Source organism: Vipera ursinii (genome assembly GCF_947247035.1).
Source record: "Vipera ursinii genome assembly, chromosome: 8".
Classification (NCBI taxonomy): domain Eukaryota; kingdom Metazoa; phylum Chordata; class Lepidosauria; order Squamata; family Viperidae; genus Vipera; species Vipera ursinii.
This window is the reverse complement of record NC_139519.1, coordinates 24,339,452-24,360,086: the sequence shown is the minus strand read 5'-3', so window position 1 is coordinate 24,360,086 and position 20,635 is coordinate 24,339,452. Positions and strand designations below refer to the sequence as shown.

The 20,635-nt window shown below is 42.7% G+C and overlaps 1 protein-coding gene across 1 annotated transcript in view; it reads right to left on the bottom strand.

The window, feature by feature from the left end:
- SIK2 (salt inducible kinase 2) overlaps window positions 1-20,635 on the bottom strand; it is a 47,236-nt gene extending 26,601 nt beyond the window's left edge. Inside the window, exons 1-3 of the mRNA XM_083368639.1 lie at window positions 20,415-20,635; window positions 10,569-10,685; window positions 5,925-5,988 (exon numbers count right to left, since the gene is read on the bottom strand). Coding sequence (XP_083224765.1) covers window positions 5,925-5,988; window positions 10,569-10,685; window positions 20,415-20,618 — 385 coding nt within the window. The 5' untranslated portion in view covers window positions 20,619-20,635. The remainder of the gene's footprint in view (window positions 1-5,924; window positions 5,989-10,568; window positions 10,686-20,414) is intronic.

Genomic DNA, 20,635 nt, shown 5'->3' with positions numbered 1-20,635 from the left:
AAATCCTGGGAAAAAGTTAAAAGGAAACCGAGCTAAGAAAATTTAAATACGTGTATGAGGCACTTGGCAGACGAACCTGTTCTGGAGCCTCTTTATGTGCTGGGGGAAAAGAGTCACAAGTGCATCAGGGAATCACTTCATTTACAGGACCTTCTGACCCTATTACTTTTCTTATGGAGGAGCCTTCGAGGGAAGGCTGGATTGCCAAACTGCCTGGGTGAAGTCCACGCTTTGTTCAGTGCCAGCTCGACTCAAAATGCAAGCTTCGGCAAGAAAGGAAAGCCATTTAATTTAGCGTACTTGGTACAGATTAGCGCTAAGATTAATAATCAGATTTTATGAAAGCAAGCAACTTTTTAAGAGGCTCCGAAGGCCTCTGGGGATTGTGACCCAGCCACAAATGCAGCCTGTGAGGCCTCTCCTGTTTCACACGCTAACAGCATGGAAAATCTGACTTGCTGACTCTCTGCTATTTAAGGAAGGAAAAGAACAACAGCCAGAATCTACAATTTTGGATCAACCAGAGATCGGTGTTTTTCATATTTGCCAACTTGAAGAGGCATGGACTTCCACTCCCAGAAGTCCCCAGCCAGCACTAATGTTTGAAAAACATTGCATCAGAAGATGAACATGGGTTAAGATGTGGCCCTTAACTCATCATTTAGCCAGGAGAGGCTATGTGCTGTGGCCTTATATTCTTTATAAAAGACTCTGGGGAATACCACAAACCCTTGGGGAACAAGCAGAGGCACAGGTAAAGAGTACTTTAAAGGGAAGTAACAATAACGATAATAAGAGTTGGAAGGGACCTTTGAGGTCTTCTAGTCCAACCCGCTGCTCAGGCAGGACACCCTATACCATTTTGGATAAATGCTTGTCCAACTTAAAAATCTCCAGTGTTGGAGCAACCACAACATCTGTAGGCAAGCCATTCCACTGGTTAATTGTTGTCATTGTCAGGAAACTTCTCCTTAATTCCGGATTGCTTCTCTCCTTGATGAGTTTCCACCTGTTGCTTCTTGTCCTGCCTTCGGGTGCTTTGGAGAAGAGCTTGACTCCCTCTTCTTTGGGGCAGCCCCCTGAGATATTGGAACACCGCTAGGTCACGGCACCCCTGGTGCTTCCTCGAGTAGATCCTTGAGCTGCTATTGTTACTTACCAACAGAATTAGCGGGAGAAATACACAACCTGGACTTAAGTGCTTTGTATTTACATAGCCTCCTCCAACTATTTGCTTTCTGGACGTGGTATCAGTACAGATGTGGTACCGTGCCTGGCTTAGCAAAGGGTACATTTGGCCCCTGTGTCCGGAGGCTCTTCTCTGATATCATGTTAGATAAATGTAATATTAAACCCAGTCCCCTCTCCTTATCAGTTCTGAACGTTCGCAAGGCTCCCGGGAGAAAGGCAGTCAAACAAGGAGCCGAGGTCACCAAAAGAAATCCTCAAGTTATAACAGAAGAGGCTGGTAAAAGTGACCATATGCAACCGGGCCGTGGTGCTTAAGTGGCCGAGGAGGCATCAAAGCTTCTTCAGAGTATTAAACATGTGACAAAATGCAGGAGTCCACGTCACGTGCTCTTACGGCAAGAAAGGTGGATTTAATATAAACCCAACTAACTCGGTGTTGACGGGAAAAAGGAAACATTTCCCCAACAGAAGGCAGATCTGTTATTTATTTCTGCTGACTTTTATTATCAACAGCGTCCCTGTTCTGGGCTCCTATAAAATGCCTTTGTGCACATGTTGCTCATCTACATTCAAGGCAATGGAAAGTCTACTTTTCGTGGTTAAGCTGTTGAGGAAAAAAGCAGATGACAGAATGACAGAGTTGGAAGGGACCTTGGAGGTCTTCTAGTCCAACCCCCTGCTCAGACAGGAAACCCTACACCATCCCAGACAGAGGGTTGTCCAAGCTCTTCTTCAAAACCTCCAGTGATGGAGCGCCCACCACTTCTGGAGGCAACTTCCATGGATTGAGCTAGTTTATTGTTCTCCCTGCCAGGAAATTCCTCCTTAGTTCCAGGTTGCTTCTCTCCTTGATGAGTTTCCATTCGTTGCTTCTTGTTTTAATCATTATCAATGCAACCTTGAGGGGGTTTTGTAGACAATAATCCAGCTAGCCTATTGGTCTTTTTATGGTTTCCCCCTCTCTCTTCAGTTCTTTTGTATTATTATTTTTTTTTAAAAAAACAATTTATTTGCATAGAAAGAAAATGCCCATTTTTTCTAAAGCAACACTTTTAGAGTTGAAACCCTTTCTAGGTTACAAGTGATAATTTACGCAAAACTCTGGCATTCTGAGCGTGGCTCTGCATATATATTTTTTTAATACCGGGAAGACTTTTGATTCACATACATTATGTATGTAATTAAAAATATATGCAAATGCTACCGCACTTCCAAAATCGGTTCTTTGGATTGTGGCCCTTGACTTTCAATTTAAACATTACTGGGGATAGAATTCCTTGTGGGAAATTTCTAACATTCTTAAGAGGCCACATTTTTGAAAGCAGGTGGATTTTGCATTATAAAAGGCACCAGTTCATTCCTTCCACAACAGTAGCATAAAGACACACACACACACACAAACACGTCAGGCCTCAACTTATAACCCTCCATTTAGTGATCCTTCCAAGTTACAATGGCACTGAAAAAAGTGACTTACAACTGATCCTCACACTTACGACCGTTTGCAGCATCCAAGGGCCACCTGATCCCCTTTTGCGAGCTTCCCAGGCAGCTTCTGACAAGCAAAGTCAATGGGGGGGGGGAAACGAGATCTGCTTAATGATCATGCGATCCACTTAACGTCTGCAGTGATTCGCTTAACAGCCATGGCAAAAAGGTTGTAACATCGAGCACAACTCTAGATGTTTATGTTCGAGCAGGGATGTCATGTCTGCTTGCTTGTGTGCAATGCGCTGGACTTAAGTTATGTTCTATTTAGCACCGCATGAAGTTCGAAACAGTGGAACACATTACTGATCCTTAACCTCGGTAGGTAAAACTGCCGACGTAGAACGGGATATTACAGATTATACCAGAGGGGCAGAATCCAGAAAAAATTCCTGCAGAAAGAAGCTGACCATAAATAAATAATTTTTTTTTTAAAAAAAACCCCACCGATTTTGTTCTCGCACGCAAGCTGATGCCTCCGTGAGGAATTTTCCTCTTAAAAGAGATTTCGCTCTGAGCCCTGGAAATAATGTACAATAATGCATCCAACAGAACAAAACAAAAAACCAACAAAAAAAACCCAACCCAGGCTCTCCAGGAAGCAGAAAACGTTGAAAGCACCAAGGGCCTGCTTTTTCTAAATGGTGAAACACAGAAAGGCTTTAAAAAATGAGCAGAACCATAGCATTCATCCAGGAAGGATGGTTAAACAGCACAAAACCAGGGGGGCCCCATGCCTTCCAGGAAATTGACATATCTCAGAGCAGCAAGGCGCCTCAATGAAGAAGCGAAGCGCGACAAAAATAGTCCCAAGCCACTGTTTCTCAACCGTGACCACTTTCAGATGTGCCCCCTTGGCTGGGGAATTCTGGGAGCTGAAGTCCACACATCTGAAGATGACCAAGGTTGAGAAAAACAGGTCTTAACCTCTCCCCATTTTATGCTCACAGAAAATGGGCTGAATTGGGCACGGGAGAACATTCTCCGAATCAATTAATCGTGGTGACGTGGCAGATACCTCCAAGAATTCTCACTGGCATCTCTCTTCTTGGGACGGTTCGGAGCCATATAATGCTCGTTCCACCGTTTGAATTTTATCTCAATTTATCTTCTGCAGAAGCTGGGCCAAGGGATGGATTAGGCTCAAGGACATGGAAGACAACTCACCCTACCAGGAGACCGAAGTCTTCTGGCTGTCCTTGGTGTTCTCCGAGCTTGGTAGTTTCTGAGCGTGTTGTTTTATCAGCAGGTTATCAACCTAGATAACATAATCAGTAGCTCTGATGATGTTACCCAGTTTGGTAATGAAATGTCTGCAAGAAAACCACCCGGCTCAGAAACCACAATACAGCCCTGAGCTATACATCCACTCTCCTGTCGGGACGAAACTCTTGCCTACCGCTTGTCTATCAGGGACCCGACTGAAATTCTTCCGCCATTAATCTAGCAAAGCCTCAAAGCTATTCCAGAATAGAAGCCAAGAGTGCTGCCTATTAGTCATCCTCTGGATTTTGTGTTCTGAAACATCCTAACACAAGAAGTACCCAAGGAAATGTGTTATTGGAGGAAGTCACCCTGAGCTAAACGATCTATCACGTGTCACCTTTTGCACAACCCAACCACAGAACTGGCAATCTTATCCAACTACAACTCAAGATAAAGCTGGTTAATTAGATTAACGACAGCCTTTACATTTCAGCTCTTAAAAGATTTCTACGGTTGGCTTCTTACTGCCTAATCCTTTGCAAACCTTATCTGGTTAAACACTCCTGGGGCATTCTGATTATTTTGGTTACACACTGGGAACCTTCAACATGTTCCTTCTCTAATGTAATCTCATAAATGCCGTCATCGATCAGCAATGCCCTTCGGCAGTGGTTTCTCAACCTTGACAACTTTAAGATGCGTGGACTTCAACTCCCAGAATTGCCTGCCTGGGGAATTCTGGGAGCTGAAGTCTATACATCTTAAAACTGTCAAGGCTGAGAAACAGGGTCCTTCGGGATTCCCTGTAGAACAAAGAAAGGCAAACTTTGCACAAAAGAATGACTCGACACAAGTTTGACCATGAGGATTCCAAATAAGGACAAAATAGTATCAAAGTACTTTGGTTTCCAAAGGAATTCCATGACAGATCTCACAATAGCCATTTGGGGGAAAAAATAATAACAGCAGCATTGAGGGAGAGACTGCTGAACAAACATGCATCAAAAAGTTTTAGGCTATCTCAAAAGGTCTCAACAAGCCCAGTGTATTTTTAACGTTACAATCGTTAACTGACAAAATAATCTGTTTTATATATAGCCTGTAATTACAAAAGTATCCCAGTTCCACACCTTCTCTCTTCCACTTTAAATCCTACATCAGTTTGGCCACTTCAGACAACTGATGAAATGAATTATATCTCACAAAAGTTTATATTTTTAATAAAAGGCATTAATCCGAAAGTGTGCTATCTCCTCCTGATTTGGGTGACACAAACAGGAAGAATCTGGGACTATCTTTTCAGGCTTTTTATTAAAAGGCACAAACTTGTGAGATAAGCTCATTTCTCCCTTAAAATGATGACCACACCCCACAGCACTATGGGATTGTGCCAGTGAGATTACACGCTATCCTTTTGCAGATGTGCAATTTCAAACTTCCCCTTGTGCATCTTATGTAAAGGAGTGGAATAAATGTTTCAAAGCTATGCAACACCCCAAAAAAGTTGAATTTAGATTCCGAGAACATTTGCAGAACAGATTATTGCAGGACACAAGAAATTGTTCTGGAATCCCAATCAATGGTTACTAATGATAAAAAAATTGTTTGTTTTAACTGTTGATACCAGACAGCCAAAGTAAATTGTGTTCGCAGTGAAATGTTTGCCATTTGCCCTAAAACATGGTTGGGATGTAGGAATCTGTGTTGTTAAGTTCTGGGTTGCCATCATCTTAGCCAACACTAGCAATAATCTAAGAGAAGGGAAATTGAAATTTTTGAAGCCTGCAGCTTCCCCTTCTGAAACAAAGCACCGTCCTTGGAGAAATACTTACAGGGCACAGAGTACCAATGAAAAGAGGAACCGTCTTAATTATGGGACCGGGGGAAATAATCTATGGTCAAAATCCCCAATCTTTGTTTCTGGACGACTGAGCAGAGAAAAGCTTCTATTTTTAAGAGCAAAGATAATTTCCAAATTCATTACAGTATGCAGCTGCTGAAATAAATCAATGAGCTATTTTTATAGTCAGAAAACGTACCAAATATTTCTCCATTTTTGGCATATTCTGTCACAAGGTACAGCATGCTTTTGGTCTCCATCACCTGTGAATGAAAGAAATAAAACATCACTTTAGCTGGCAAAAAAAAGAGGGGGGGGGGAAATCCCAGGAACTCTTGGAAGCAACTTTTTCAGTATTTTTCTGACGTAAATGAGACACCGGAGTTATCATTACACGTTTAAAAATTCTAAATTACTTCAAGAATTCGAAGGTGAAAGCAGGATGGAGATCAAGCTTCCCTAAATTGGTAATTAAAGGGAATGCCTCATTACTGGAACACAACCAACCTTAAGACATATTGAGATTTCTCAGAATAAACTGCAAGATGTAGCCTGAAAGTTGTGGGATTTGAGCCAATGTGCTGAAGCAGTAAGTTCTAAACTAGCAGGAGAACAAATAAAATCCATAGTTCTGAATTCTGCTTCTAGCATTTATTGTGGGATGCCAAATATAAGAAAACAATGCCAGATACTTTTAATCTTGAAAGCAAAGACAAGATAAATCACTTGGCACTGAAATGTTTAGATCTGTTTTCTGGGAAGATCTGTCTCATTAAACAATTCTCCAATGGCTTTTGCGCAAAATAGGAAAACAAATAAGAACGGCAACAAGAATATCCAAAGTCTTGCAAGAACAGAATTTTCCTGTTGAGGGTTCCTGCCAGTCAACCATATTCTTCTCCAGGAGGTTATAATTTGGGGGCAAAGAGAAGACAGAAGTGGTCAACTGATGTATTTTAGACAAACTAACAAGAACAGAAACAATTTCTGTCTCCCAAATGTTTAAATACGAAAATGAAGGAATTGGATGGAGTCCACAAAGGTTTATGCCAAAATACATTTATTTGCTTTCATGCTATCACAAGACACTTCCAAAAACTTCAAATGTTTTTCCCCCCAAATCGAATAGAGATTGCAAATCCTCGTGGCGGAGCGAGAGATGCTGGCGTTAGTGAAAAATCATCTCACTTAGAATGTTAAAAGCAGATTTGTTAGGACAAAGGAGAGACCAAAAACGCCTTTAATATGCAGAAATTTGGAGAATTGAAAAGCTTGGAGAGTTCTTCTTGGGCCTTGAGAAAGTTTGACGTCATGGCCAAAGTAATCTCTTGATCAATGGTAGGAAACTCTGCAGCTAGAAGACGTGCAGTGATGGTGAGCCAGGGGTGTAGCAATTCAGACACGGCCTCTTGACGCACACAAATCATCAAACTCTTCAACACAATTTCTCTGGTTGAGATAAAGGATGCCAGCTCTTCACCATAGTTGCTTAGAAGAGAAGGGATCTCTCTCTCTCTCTCTCTCTCTCTCACTAGCTATGCATCCATTATATCTGTCTGTCTGTCTGTCTGTCTGTCTCTCTCTCTCTCTCTCTCTCTCTCTCTAATTTTTACACTATCCCATCTCACCTAAGTAATTCTGGGCACCTTGCAAACTATACTATAAAATAATATAAAAACATGACTAAAAGCACAGATAAAGAGAGAATTAAAAAGCAAGATTAAAATTAACAAATGAAAAGTAAAAAAAAAATCAGAGTTAAGAAATCAGCAAGGCTGAAGAGTTTCGCATGAAACTCCATCCAACTCCTAAGCCTGAAATCACTGGAAGGATTTGGTTCATCCGAAGTCAAAGAAAGTCCCAACTACTCAGTAACAAAAGTAAAGACTGTTTAAAGAGGACTCAAAGAGGACTGTTGACAGCTAGCTGCTTTTTCCAGAAGATCTCAGAGCATGAAATAGGGTTATGTTATTTTTTATGATCCGGATCGTTCTCATTTCTAAATTCCAGCTCAAATAAGTCTGCTGTTCATTTTATAACATCACCATTAACTTCTTGATTTATAGCATATTGTCAATATTGAGACATGATTTAATAAAAGCGAACTGCACAACCCCCAAGCCAGACCTCGTTAAACCAAATGGGGAGATCTCTTTTTCTTGAGATTCAACATTTAATCCGGGTAATTTGTTAATGACATGGGGTAAACTAACCAAGAGAGTTCTAAGCAAGGCCTTTATGTAGATTTACAATGATCTGAACCCGTTAGTATCTGGTGGTTCGTAGCACTGCCTCTGAGAAACTCTTGTCCATTTCACTGATTCATGTCTTGGATTTGCTCCTGATTTACTAGATCCCTGTCAGTGCTTAGAACTTCTACATTTGAATTTTGGCTCAGTCCAGTGTGAAATTTCAACTACTTCCTACTTTGGTTCTACAACTGGCTGTCGTCATTTCAAGCATCTGGTTGTCTAATGAGAAAGACTTGCCTACAAAACCAAACCATCCTTTTTTATCACACAGATCAACAGGAGTATGGAAACAAGTAGTGTTTAGCTGTTAAAGGGGCATAATGTAGCTTTCCATATCAATGCAACATAAATTCCTGACTGCTTAATGCTTTGTGCGCCCACCACCCGCATATGATAAAAGATAAATCAATGCTAATGGAACATGGTGCTCTAAACAAGTCCTCAAGGAAATTTCTAGGACCTTTATTTGATTGATCCTAAGATGAACCTCTTTTTTGTAGGACAATATGGCTATATAACAAGGAAGGCAAATGTCACACGGTCTACTTAAACTTTCAAACTTATTTAAGTGTCACAGCTACAGAGCTATACTGAATTAATTAGATGAGCTTACAAAGCTTTTGCTCTGAGAACTAAGGAAACTCTACTTTCCTACTCTTTAGATCAGGGGTCCCCAACCTTGGCAACTTTAAGACTTGTGGACTTCAACTCCCAGAATTGGTCAGCCAGGAAAGCTGAAGCCCACAAGCCTTAAAGTTGCCAAGGTGGGAGACTCCTGCTTTAGACCAAAGGTGGGCAACTCTAGCCCTTTTATGACCTGTGGACTTCAACTCCCAGAATTCCTGAGCCAGCTATGTATGGCTAGCTCAGGAATTCTGGGAGTTGAAGTCCACAGCTTTAAAGGGGTCACAGATGCCCACCTTTACACCATGAGCAAAAGTCAAGGATGAAGATGGAAGCAGGCAAATTATAGATTTTTGAAATACCACCGTTCACTCTTCCGCGTTAGGAAATTGTGGAGTAGCGAATCACTCTACTTGAACATGCGGATGCAAAGCTATTCAGGTCAAACTGCAGATTACATAAACAGGATCATGTGAAAGACGAAGTCCCACTGATCCATCTGACCTTACATTAGCCTCAAGTGACTCACTGCATTCCTAAAAGTCTCTTAGCTAGGATTCTTCCCCAACGTGGCTTGTTAGTAAGAAAGTGGGCTGATGAATGTTGGCTTTTTGCTCCCACTTCACTCTTTCTTCATGCAGGGGCATATAAACTAACCAGCAACCAGGATGGAAGTGTTCAGCATTATGCCCAAAACGTGGCCTCCTATAAGCCTGGATTTAAACATTTCCAAACCATTTCAAACCACAGTTCCTTGAAGACCAACAATCCAGGAGTCAAGCCATTCAGATATATGATGGTTTACCCTGAAAGTCCTTGGACAGCATAGCTGTCCCTGCAGGTACAGTAATGGCCAAAACTGTGGAATTTTGAGGTTGGATGGCTTATAACACCATCTTTTTTGGGGAGTAGTACCATAAAATTATATATCAATGGAAAGATAATTTAATCAAGAATGTAATGCAACAAAGTTTGTTCAATTATCTGTACTGTATTCTATGAAAAGTTATAGCCAAATAACCATAAAAAGGAAGCACAACTTGCTTGCTTTTTTTTTAGCGTTGTATCATATTGTTTTTAACTAGGGCAATTGTTTAATCTGTTTTTAATGTTTGTATTGGTTATTTTATTCTGCCCTGTGAACCGCCCTGAGTCCTCAGGGAGAAGGGCGGTATATAAATGTTATTAAATTAAATTAAATTAAATTAAATTAAGTTGATATCAGGTAGCTTTCCTTCATCCGATTGTAGCCAATGAGCATGAGTGTTTAGAGAGCCAACTGGGTGTCCTCTTGTTTCGACAATGAGCTGATCAGATCACAGTAGGATTCAGTTATTGATGTTATGTATTGAAGCTGAGAGGAGGACATTGGTCAATGTGTTATGTGATCGCTATCAAGTGGGTTGAGGGTTTTTCTGTTCTTTCATTTAGTGAGCTTGTAAAACGTAATAAAATTAAAGTAATGGTGCAAAGAGTTGACTGGTTGCCCAGAAAGTGATATAAAATAGTATTATTAAGTGAACAAGTCTACAGTTATAAAGAAATTAGAAGAAAAATTGGTGAAAACTTAACCAAAGGTGGCATTTCTACCGTACACTTTTCCCAAAAGGTTTCCACAATTTTGGCCACTACTGTAGACGGAACCAAATAGGCACAAGTGTGCAACAATTTTAAATCCAGCTCCCCTTGGCCTTTGTGGCTGAAGTCAAGGGAAGTTCAGGCTTGTGAATTAATGAATTATTCAAAGCCATACAGTTGTTCACATTCAAAAAGGATGAAGCGAAAAACTAACTTTGAAGTAAGTATCAAATTGTTTCCAGATTTGTACACAGGGATTAATTAATTACTACTCAATAATTCAACCAACGGCAAACCAGCCAAAGATAAATTCAGGAGCTGACTGGTAAGAAGGCTTGGTTCCCGTCACTTCTTAACATTCAGATTTGACAGGAGAGAGGGTTACATACCTGATAAAGCTTGATAATATGTGGATGGTCCAGCATTTTCATGATCTGTACCTCCCGGTAAATTTTTTCCAGGTTTACAGAATCTAGCTGAGATTTGTCGATGATTTTTATTGCCACCTAGAAACACAGAAGAGGAATGGATGATGTCAACCCTGCCTTGACAAACCATGTCACCAATGTGCAAAGAAACTGCACCCATCCAGTTTTGACTTGAGGGATGTACTGACTGTGCTCTAACAGTAAAACACTGCATGAAGAAAAATCAAGGATTGGCGGTGGTGGTGAGTGGGAGCAAATATTATATTGTATAAAACCCGACGTTTCGTTTCTGTTACTTCCTAAAAGAATGGGATTCACACTCACTGGCCAAGGCATTACTCTGTAGCAACCTGTTTCAAAGACTTCTCCAACTCTCTTAAGCAGATGTTGAGAATATATGGGGAAATTGAGGAGTCACACAAGCAAACTTCCATTCCCATGAGACTGGATTCCCCTAATTTATCTCATTTTACTTTTAGTTATCCTGCTGTGAGAGAATGGGTGGCAGAACCTAGGGGCAAGGTGAAAAGAGGGACCAGCCTGGAATCCCTACATAGCCACAAGCAAGCTAATGCCAATGTTCCTTGAGTGCTGTTGATCCTTATCTATCTCTTAACAAGAGTTGACCACAAGTTGAGAAGATTCTTATAGCAATAAATCAGTCTAACTGAACCTTCACGTGTGGGACCTGGTCTTTGGAAGCTCCTGCTTAGCGGAGATCTGCTGATTCATATTCAGGGGCATCAACTTTTATTTTGGTTGTATTAAAATGGAACAAGTATTCGCCCTTATCATGACAGCCAGGAACAGAAAGGAGAGCAAACATTTTGAAGTTTATCACGGAAACGAAGGATAAGCAAGAAAGAGCCAGTTGCTGAGAAAGGAGTCAGAAAACAAACAAATAAATAAATGAGACATTTGCTTCACACCAAAAGCAACCTCAAAGGTTGCTCCTATTAAAAGTTCATGACTAATATATTGTACATTAGTCATATGTGGAACTTACACTCTCCATGCTTGCAGGAGGAATCCCCCCACCTACTAAATCTCCGAGATGATGGAAAAAGTTCTTTAATGTAAAACTATCCTTTCAGAATGTGCAACTGGAAAGCAAACTCAGTGGAGCTGATTTATTGCAAGTTTCCCCATTTTAACTATGATTAATGTTTCGGACACTTAAAAAAAAGCCCCGTAGAGGTAGTCCTCGGTTTATGACCACAACTGAGCCCCAAATTTATGTTGCTAAGTAAGACATTTGTTAAGTGAGTTTGGCCCACTTTACGACTTTTCTCGCCACACTGGCTAAGTGAATCATCGCCGTTGTTAAATTAGTCACACGGCTGTTAAGTGAATCGGGCTCCCCCATTGATTTTGCTCGTCACAAAAGGGGATCAGGTGGCCCCCGGGACACTGTGACCGTTGTAAATGTGAGTCAGTTGTCAAGCATCTGAATGTAAATCACATAACCAGGGGGATGATGCAACAGTTCGTAAAGTGTGAAAAATGGTCCCAGGTCACTTTTTTCAGTGCCGTTGTAACTTTGAGCGGTCGCTAAATGAATTGTTGTAAATTGAGAACTACTTATATATCATTGTGCAATAGCTTAGGGAAGGGGTAGGCAACCCTTGGCTCTTTTATGACTTGTGGACTTCAAGTCCACGATCATAAAAGAGCCAACGTTGCCTACCCCTGGCTTAGGGAAAGCTAAACCACTTAAAACAAAAAACAAAAAACCCCCACAATTCCACCTATCTACAAATCTGTGTATTTTTTTTCAAAAAAAAAAAAAAAAAAAGAGCCGAAGAGAGATATCCATTTAAAAACTAAGATATACCCATGTTAAAATTAAAATGTAGGGTTAGACCGCCTGAAAATTGCAGTGCATTGTCAGTGAAGAATCAGGCAAGAGCAGAGTGACCTCTAAAAAAACTAGTATGAATTGTTTCCTCTCTGGCATGCATACATCGCAAGACCGGCTTGGCTCCTAATTACACAACGACACAATGTGGTTTATTTGGTTTTCGCCTTATCAATTTTCTGAGTTTTCATTAAGTTGCTTTTCATCCAGTGTTATTCCGACTTGTTCGGCTGCCCCTTTTTTGTATATTGTACATCACATGGCCACATATTGAAGACAAGAGACAAAATGGCTCTAGCAGGCATTTCTCTACCCCAATATTAAAAGCTGAAATCATTCCAGAAAGAGGAATGGTGAAAATTTCTAGGCAAGTAAAGGAAAATCTTTCTTTGTGGTTCATATTTAATCACCGTAATTTGCTGCTTGCAAGGGCAGTATAAAAACTGTGAGCTACAACAAGCTTACTACAGCCTCTCCAGAATGTCTCAAGATTGTTAAGAGAGCTATTCTCACCCTCTCGTTTGATGGGCTTCCAAGAAGGTCCCCTTGGCCCAGTAGGAGAGTAAACAAAGGCTTCTTGAAACTTCTTTTAAGATTTGAATAAATCTTAACGGTTGTTAAGTCAAGGACTACCTGTACTTTACACCTGTCCCCGAATATTCCCAGTCACGTTTTCTCTATCTGGGAGGGATTATTTTCCAAGTAGCTGTCATCAGCAACCGTACTGGACAGCAAATTCCACCCCGACCATCTGTGGAAATAAATTGGTGGTTTGAAGCAACAGGAAATTTGCATCCTTTCTGTTTCGTTTTGGCCTTATCGGGAAAGTCCTTCTATCGTGAATCAAGTCTGAACCGACTCATCGAGGGCGCAAGGCTCCCAACGCTGCAACGGGAAAGCGAGGAAACGGAAAGTCAATCTCTCTGGGAGAAGTATCAAACCCACACTTCTCTTGTTTACCCAACAGATAACCGGCTTATGAAAATGTCACAACATATCATTAAGAGGAGCAGGGCTTCCAAAGGAGACAGAAAGATGAATCACCAGAAAAGCCAGCTCTTATTAGAAATAGAAAATCTTGCATGGATCAAGGAAAAGGGGGGCGGGGGAGAAAAAAGAAAAAGGAAGAAAGAAGGGCCACGAAGCAGCTTGCACCGTTCAGACAAAACACATCCACAAAGATGCAGAGACATTTGTAGAGAGAAACGAAACAGGCGGACCCGGCTTGTATTTTGGCAGCAGCACATTTTTCCCCCCCTGCGCTATCAAATTATTTCCAAATAAAGTAGAATAAGGATCTTCTGTCCATTTTTGAACTAGGATATGTCACCTTCAGAGAGAATGTCCTAATCTTGCCGACTGTTGACCTGTCGACTTCAATTCTCAGAATTCCCCAGCCCGGGAATTGAAGTCCACAGGTCTTAAAGTTGCCAACAAATGAAGGCCAATATATATGTCCAAGGATAATAATGCTGCAGGATCCAAACTGGGTTGGCAGGCAGTTCAAATGCTTATAAAGATCTACAAGAATCGGAACTAACGGTCCAAAGCAATTGGTAGTAGATAAGAGTCAATGGAATTCAAGGTGGGCTGGATTTAGATCTTTCGTGGGCACGAAGGGATGCCAGACTGATGACGCGCTTGACCCCTCCCTCCCTCGGGCCCAGCCTGGTCATCTCCTATACTGTCACTGCATCACAACACCACCCATAAACTGAGGACCACATAGGTTGTTAAATGACAAACAACAGGTTTTCCCAGAGAAGGGGTGCAGGGAATTGAGGGGGTGCTGCAGGCAAGCTAGCAACAGCAGCGGGGTGAGTCCTGGAAGTGTAGGCAGGAAGATGCACTGGAGAACAAGATCCCTGGCACATTTCTAGTGGGGCTTCTCGGAAGAAAAAGCAACTTAATGGTCTTTCCCTAATGGCTCCCCCATTGACTTAGGGAAGGTGAACAATGGTGACTGTGTGTTTGCGGGGACACCGCAACTTTGCAGACCAGTCGCAAGCCCTCCTCCTTCACAGTCGTCTTAATTTTGAACGGTCATTGAATGAATGGCCACCAATCAGGGACAACCAGTATAAACTGGATGAAATAGGCGAGTTTTTAAATTCATAACAAGAAAAAAAGGACATCATTTAACCCGGTATTCAAAATGAAAAAGTGTACGTTTGAACCAAGAATCAAACAGCCTAGACTCAGAGTGTGACTGGATGGAGGCAGGGGATAAAATTGCAGGAATAGTCTAAAAGTGCTACCATCGCACTCCTGCCACTCAACTTAAAATACTGTTTAAATAAAATATATAATATTTCTAGCATTTTGTGTGGCTGGAGCCAAAAGTAAAAACTTCAGAACCTAAAAGAGATTTTAAAAATGGGGAGATGAGCAAATTTTGCTGTAAACTTTGCTCAGATTTCAGAGCTAATCCATCTCTCTGCCACTCCTTCATCCTCTCCTCACTATATCTATCTATCTATCTATCTATCTATCTATCTATCTATCTATCTATCTATCTATCTACCTACCTACCTATCTATCTATCTGCAACATAACAGTTCTAAACAACGACAAAAGAAATTTCTTCTAAAGTGTGCAAGCTAGGCAGTTCTAAGAAGTTCTCGGTAAGTCAGATGTTTCACACCAAAGCCAGTGTGGTCTATTATTCCACAAACATCTTCAGTTTCTGAAATCAGAAAAAGAATTCTATGCTAAACTAAGGCCAAAGCATTCTGATTACGACCAAATCTCCTTTGACTTTCTCTCCAGGTATTCTACTGTACACTAGGCCTTCACAGCTCAAGTCCTTGCAGAAGACCTGGCCACATGTCTACTTTTTTTTAAAAGCAGCCTATCAAGTTCAGGGCTTCACTATATTTTAGGTTTCTTTTAGAAAATCCTGCTGAACATCAGTAAAGCTCAGCTTGGTAAAACAGCAAAAGCTACAACTCTCTTTTAATACCTGAGATGCAGTACCAAGCTTTTACACCTGAAACATTAGTGGGCCTTCATAATCTAAACCAAGTTTAGAAACTGGTTAATCCAAGCAAGACTTCTATACTTCAAAAGTTTGCTTGTTTAAAATTTGACATACCATGGAACCAATTTCAAACTTTCAGTATTAAAACTGGATTTTTAAAACCAACTATAGTTAATTCCAAACCCTGGAAGCCAAAAGACAAAAGCTTCTGAATTTGGTTTCTTGAGTGCAAGGGTTAAGCGTGGGCCAGAACATTTATGAAAATTCATTTCGGTCCACCTCATCCCAGACTACTATCTAAGATGACATAGCAACATTCTTCTTGCATATAAGACAAGGCTAAATGAAGCAGTGCATAACTTTAAACACCACGCAAGCTCTGTTCTGGGCAGAGCAATTAAAAGTGTTGTGTGATTTAATGCTCAAATTCTACTTGAGTGGGAATTCAACATTTGAAAGGAGGCATACCAACAGCAAGAAAAAAAAATCCCTACTTAAGAATCCTTTATTTCTAAAGAACCAATGGCCACAGAAGGAACATCACAGTGAGGAACATTGTGGCGAGCAGAGACAGAACCAGCAGTCTCTCCCTAGGATGACAGAATCCGTAGGAAAACTTTCTTTGCCCCATTCTACTCTTCCAAAAATATTCAGCTCTGATGGATTCAGCTTTAGGGGCTTGCACTGGAGCAACAGGCTGTAAACCAATTTATTCATTAGCTTTATGCCTGGGCTAAAGGCGCCACAGCCACAAATTGCTATTTAAGTGCCACAGCCCCTAAAAGGGAAGCCCTGATTAAACTGCATGGAAATGCCAGAGAACTGTTCTTTCTTGACACAATTTCTTTTTTCCTGAATGAATGGAGGAAAGATATCTATACGAGTTCTCACGAATGGAGTGACGCGGTCGGGATTTTAAACGTAATTTTTTTTTATTGAACTTGTGTACCATCAATTTCAACAAATTGACCAGCATCTACTCAATCTTTGTTCGGGTGTTGATATAAGGAAGCATTAGTCTTCAAGAATTTTTAAAAACCCACCGGATGTCTCAATTTAATACAACTGCTTTGTTTAACACAGCAACCTATTTATCCACAGCAAACTACAGATAGTTCTCGACTTAAAATTTGTGTTGCTAAGTGAGACATTTGTTATGTGAGTTTTGCCCCGTTTTACGACCTTTTCTGCCACAGTTGCTAAGTGAATCACTGCAGTTGTTAAATTGGTACCATGGTTGTTAAGTGAATCTGGCTTCCCCATTAACTTTGCTGGTCAGAAGATCGCTACAGGGGATCACATATTCCCAGGACATTGCAACCGTCATAAATATGAGCCAATTGCCAAGGGTCTGAATTTTGATCATGTAACCATGAGGACGCTGTAATGGTCGTAAGTGTGAAAAATGGTCATAAATCCCTTTTTCAGTGCTGCTATAACTTCGAATGGTCACTAAATGAAGTGTTGTAAGTCGAGGATGACCTGTATAATCACACATGCCCTGTGTATCCCCCCCCCAAAACCCTCGCAATGAACTTAACAAACCGCCTGCATTTCTGAAACAGGGTCCTTAAAAGCAAAATTATTCTACCGATGACAAATTTCAGAGAAAGGGCTTTGCGTTCTGCGGAAAACCACACCACCAGGATGATCAAGGTGTGATTTTGAGGATAGTTAACAAGTGGAACCACAAAGCTACTTCCACAGCTTGTCCAAACAGTTAAGGGCTGGCTGAGACAATCTATCCATGCTGTGTAGAACAGTCACACTTTGAAGATGTGCCTGCAGATTAGGCCCGGGGCATGCCTCCGGAGAATTTTCCTGCTAGGCACAAAAGAAGTGAAGTTTGTCAAAAGCTGCCAACGGGGCTGTGCTTTGGAAGCCGGACAAGGGGAAAAAAATCACTTCTCCTTCGTCTTCCTTTCCAAACGAGCAAACACCATTAGCTAAAGAGAGGGAAAGGGTGCAAGATTAGAACAGACCTAGACTAGCTGATCTCCTGGGATGGCAAAAGAGAGAGAGAGAGAGAGAGAGAGAGGGAGAGGGAGAGGGAGGGAGAGAGAGAGAGAGAGAGAGAAATTATGCACCCCATTGTATTCTCAGCTACTGGGGGGGGGAGAGAAAAGCTGCAAGGACAAAGGCCCAGCAGTGGAAAGGCGGATTTGTGGCAGAAAACAGAAAGTGCTGGAGAAACGGGCTGATTAGCAGTTAAAAACCTGCATGGTTTGTGGTTATCTGCTTGTATCTCTAAAGCTTAAGTAATTGTTTAAAAAAGGGCCACATCTTCTTTCCTGGATGAGATTTATTTTCAATTTATTTTTGTTATGAGATTTATTTATCAACTTATTTTTCTTATGAGATTTATTTATCAACTTATTTTCCAAAGCACCAGAAGGCAAGACAAGAAGCAACGGATGAAAACTCCTCAAGGAGAGAAGCAACCTGGAATTAAGGAGAAACTTCCTGAGAGTGAGAACAATGAACCAGTGGAACAGAAGTTGCCTCCAGAAATCGTGGACACTCCATCACTGGAGGTTTTTAAGGAGAAACCGGACAGCCACTTGTCTCAAATGGTACCGTATATGGCAGGGGTAGGCAACCTTGGCTCTTTTATGACTCGTGGACTTCAACTATGCTGGCTCAGGAATTCTGGGAGTTGAAGTCCACGAGTCATAACAGAGCCGAGGTTGCCTAGCCCTGGTATATGGTCTCCTGCTTGAGTAGGGGGTGGAATAGAAGACCTCCAAGGTCCCTTCCAGCTCTGTTCTGTCTGAACTCCCCACCCTACCCCCGGAAGTTATCCCATTTCTCCAATGGATTTCATGGATTTCCTCTCCAAAAAGGATCATAAATCCCCACCCCTTTATTCCTAATTCCAAATCTCTTCGAAGAGCAAGGAAATAACTCTTCACCATTCTACCACTGAGGCTGGTCCTGCCAGCTCATGGCCCTCTTAATCCCATTTTCCTTCAAGCTGGTTCATACTCTTTTCCTTCCTTCCTTTTGAAGGGTTTGGCATAGCGGGCTTTACTAGACACCGTCCCTGGATGGTGTATCTACACAGTCACAGTGTTTTTCCTGAATAGAGCACTTCAGAAAGAGAGGCTCAGAAGACCCAGAAATCAAACAAAGCCTTTTGATCTTTGAAGGATGTCTTCCTGAAGACTTTCCTTTTGGTCGTGTCCATACACAAAAGTCTCTGAAGTATATCCAGCTGCCGCGAGAGAGCATTGTTCTCACTCATCTATAGCTTGTGGGAACATCGTAATTATTTGGAGATGGGGAAAAGAGATCAGGGACCCTCCAATTTCATGAAGACCACCCTCTCCTGAGGTGCAGCCTACTCTTTTCCAAAGGGGCCACTTATTGAGGGGGTCCTCACATCATCTCTGGAAGTCTTCCATCTTTTTCTTTGCACCAGCTACTACTAATTTCTCAGGATCAGGAGTGGTAGTAGACTCTTGTATTTTATTATTATTATTTAAGAAACACAAAAGGCACCATTCAAAAAAAAAAGCTTTCCAAAGCCCCTTACAAGTGCAGCACCCACCAATTCAAATGTCATTCCAGGTTTCACATCATCAAGCACTGAAAAGCCACCACAACCATTCCCCCCCCCCAAAAAAAAAACACAGTAGCAATAGTAAGAGAGCAGCAGTAGTGCCAGGAGTGATAGGTGCCTTGGCTGCATTCCCAAAACAAATGGAGCAACCCTTGAATACCTTCAGCATTGGCAACATCTCCATCAATCTATTGCAAAAGGCAGCCCTACTTTGGATCAGCTCACATCCTGCCGTGAAACCTCTGACACCATCACACAACCCCTTCTGCCCGTCCCAGGTGCTTGGGAAGGACTGGAAAGGCGGATAAAAATGCCGAATGCAGTCTGAACGTCTGACGAGCCACAACAATAGGTTACACTTGTACGCTCCCCGATTCTCAATAACCCCACAACAATCCAAATTACAATAAAAGGTAAACAATAAAGAAGAAAAATAAACTCTCTCTGGTCTGCTTAGAGTGGCCATAGGGCTCTCTGCACCTCCCCCCCAGGAAAGGAGGCTGGGTAGAAAAGGCAACGTCTGAACCCGCCAGTCCGCTCCACATTCAGAGGGACGCCTTGAATCTACCCTCCACCCAGAGTAGGAATCTCCAGGGACGACCGTATCGTCTGGCTGGATCCACAGGGATCTCTGAGAAGATCTGAAGCGGCATTTGCCACCACTGGAGCCCAGTGGCACCACTCAGGATTCTTCTCCCAAAGCCTTGGGGGGGGGCACCTCTGCACCAGGGGTCATGCCCAAGCAATCTGCATGGGAGGGAGGGGGCTCTCCCCCTTTCAGAGCCTGCAACAGCATGCATAGTCTGCTGTATATAGTACATTTAAATGTGTGTGATGTAGGTGTACACTTTGAGAGCAAGCAACTAAATTTCGTTTCCAACGTGTGCCATTGTGCCCACAGTGAAAAATGACCATAAAGGTTATCTATCTGTCTATCCACCACCACCACCATCACTATCCCGAAGGTGCTTTTTCCAAAAGGCGACTGGCCTTTCTTGGGATTTGACCTCCGGGACCCCCACGGCCCGGATGAATCTCCACAGAAGCCCCTCTGCTCTTTCTCCTGCCCCTCCTTTCCTGGGGGGGACCCTTCTATCCTCCCACCTGCCCCCCCCAGCCCAGGGCCAGGTGGGCAGCAGGGCCGGCCTGTCTGCGGCATCCCTGCAGTCCCACCTTGGGGGGTGGGGGGTCACCCCTCCCCCAAAGCCCTGGCCATGCCCTGCCTGAATCCCTCCCTCACCTCCCCCCCCCTGATTTCAGGTCTCAAACCCGGGGCGGGTTTGGGGGGGTGTTTAAGACCGGGGGGGCCAATGCGCAGAGGGAAGCCCCCCAAACGGAAGCCCCCCCCCCGGTTGGGGGCCGTGGGTCAGGGAGTGCCCCCTACACGTGTCTGTCCGTCCCTCTCACCTCGCTGCGCGTGATGCGGTGCCGGCCCAGCTTGACCACGGCGAAGTTGCCCTTGCCCAGCGTGCCCTCGATCTCGTAGAAGCCGACGCGCACCGGCAGCGCGGGGCCGCGGGGCGAAGGCTGGGCCGGGGGCGGCGGCGGCGGCGGGGGCTGCAGGAGCAGCGCGGCGGCCGGGGGGAGCCGCCGGGGCTCGGCCATCACCATGCTGCCCGGGTGGCTCC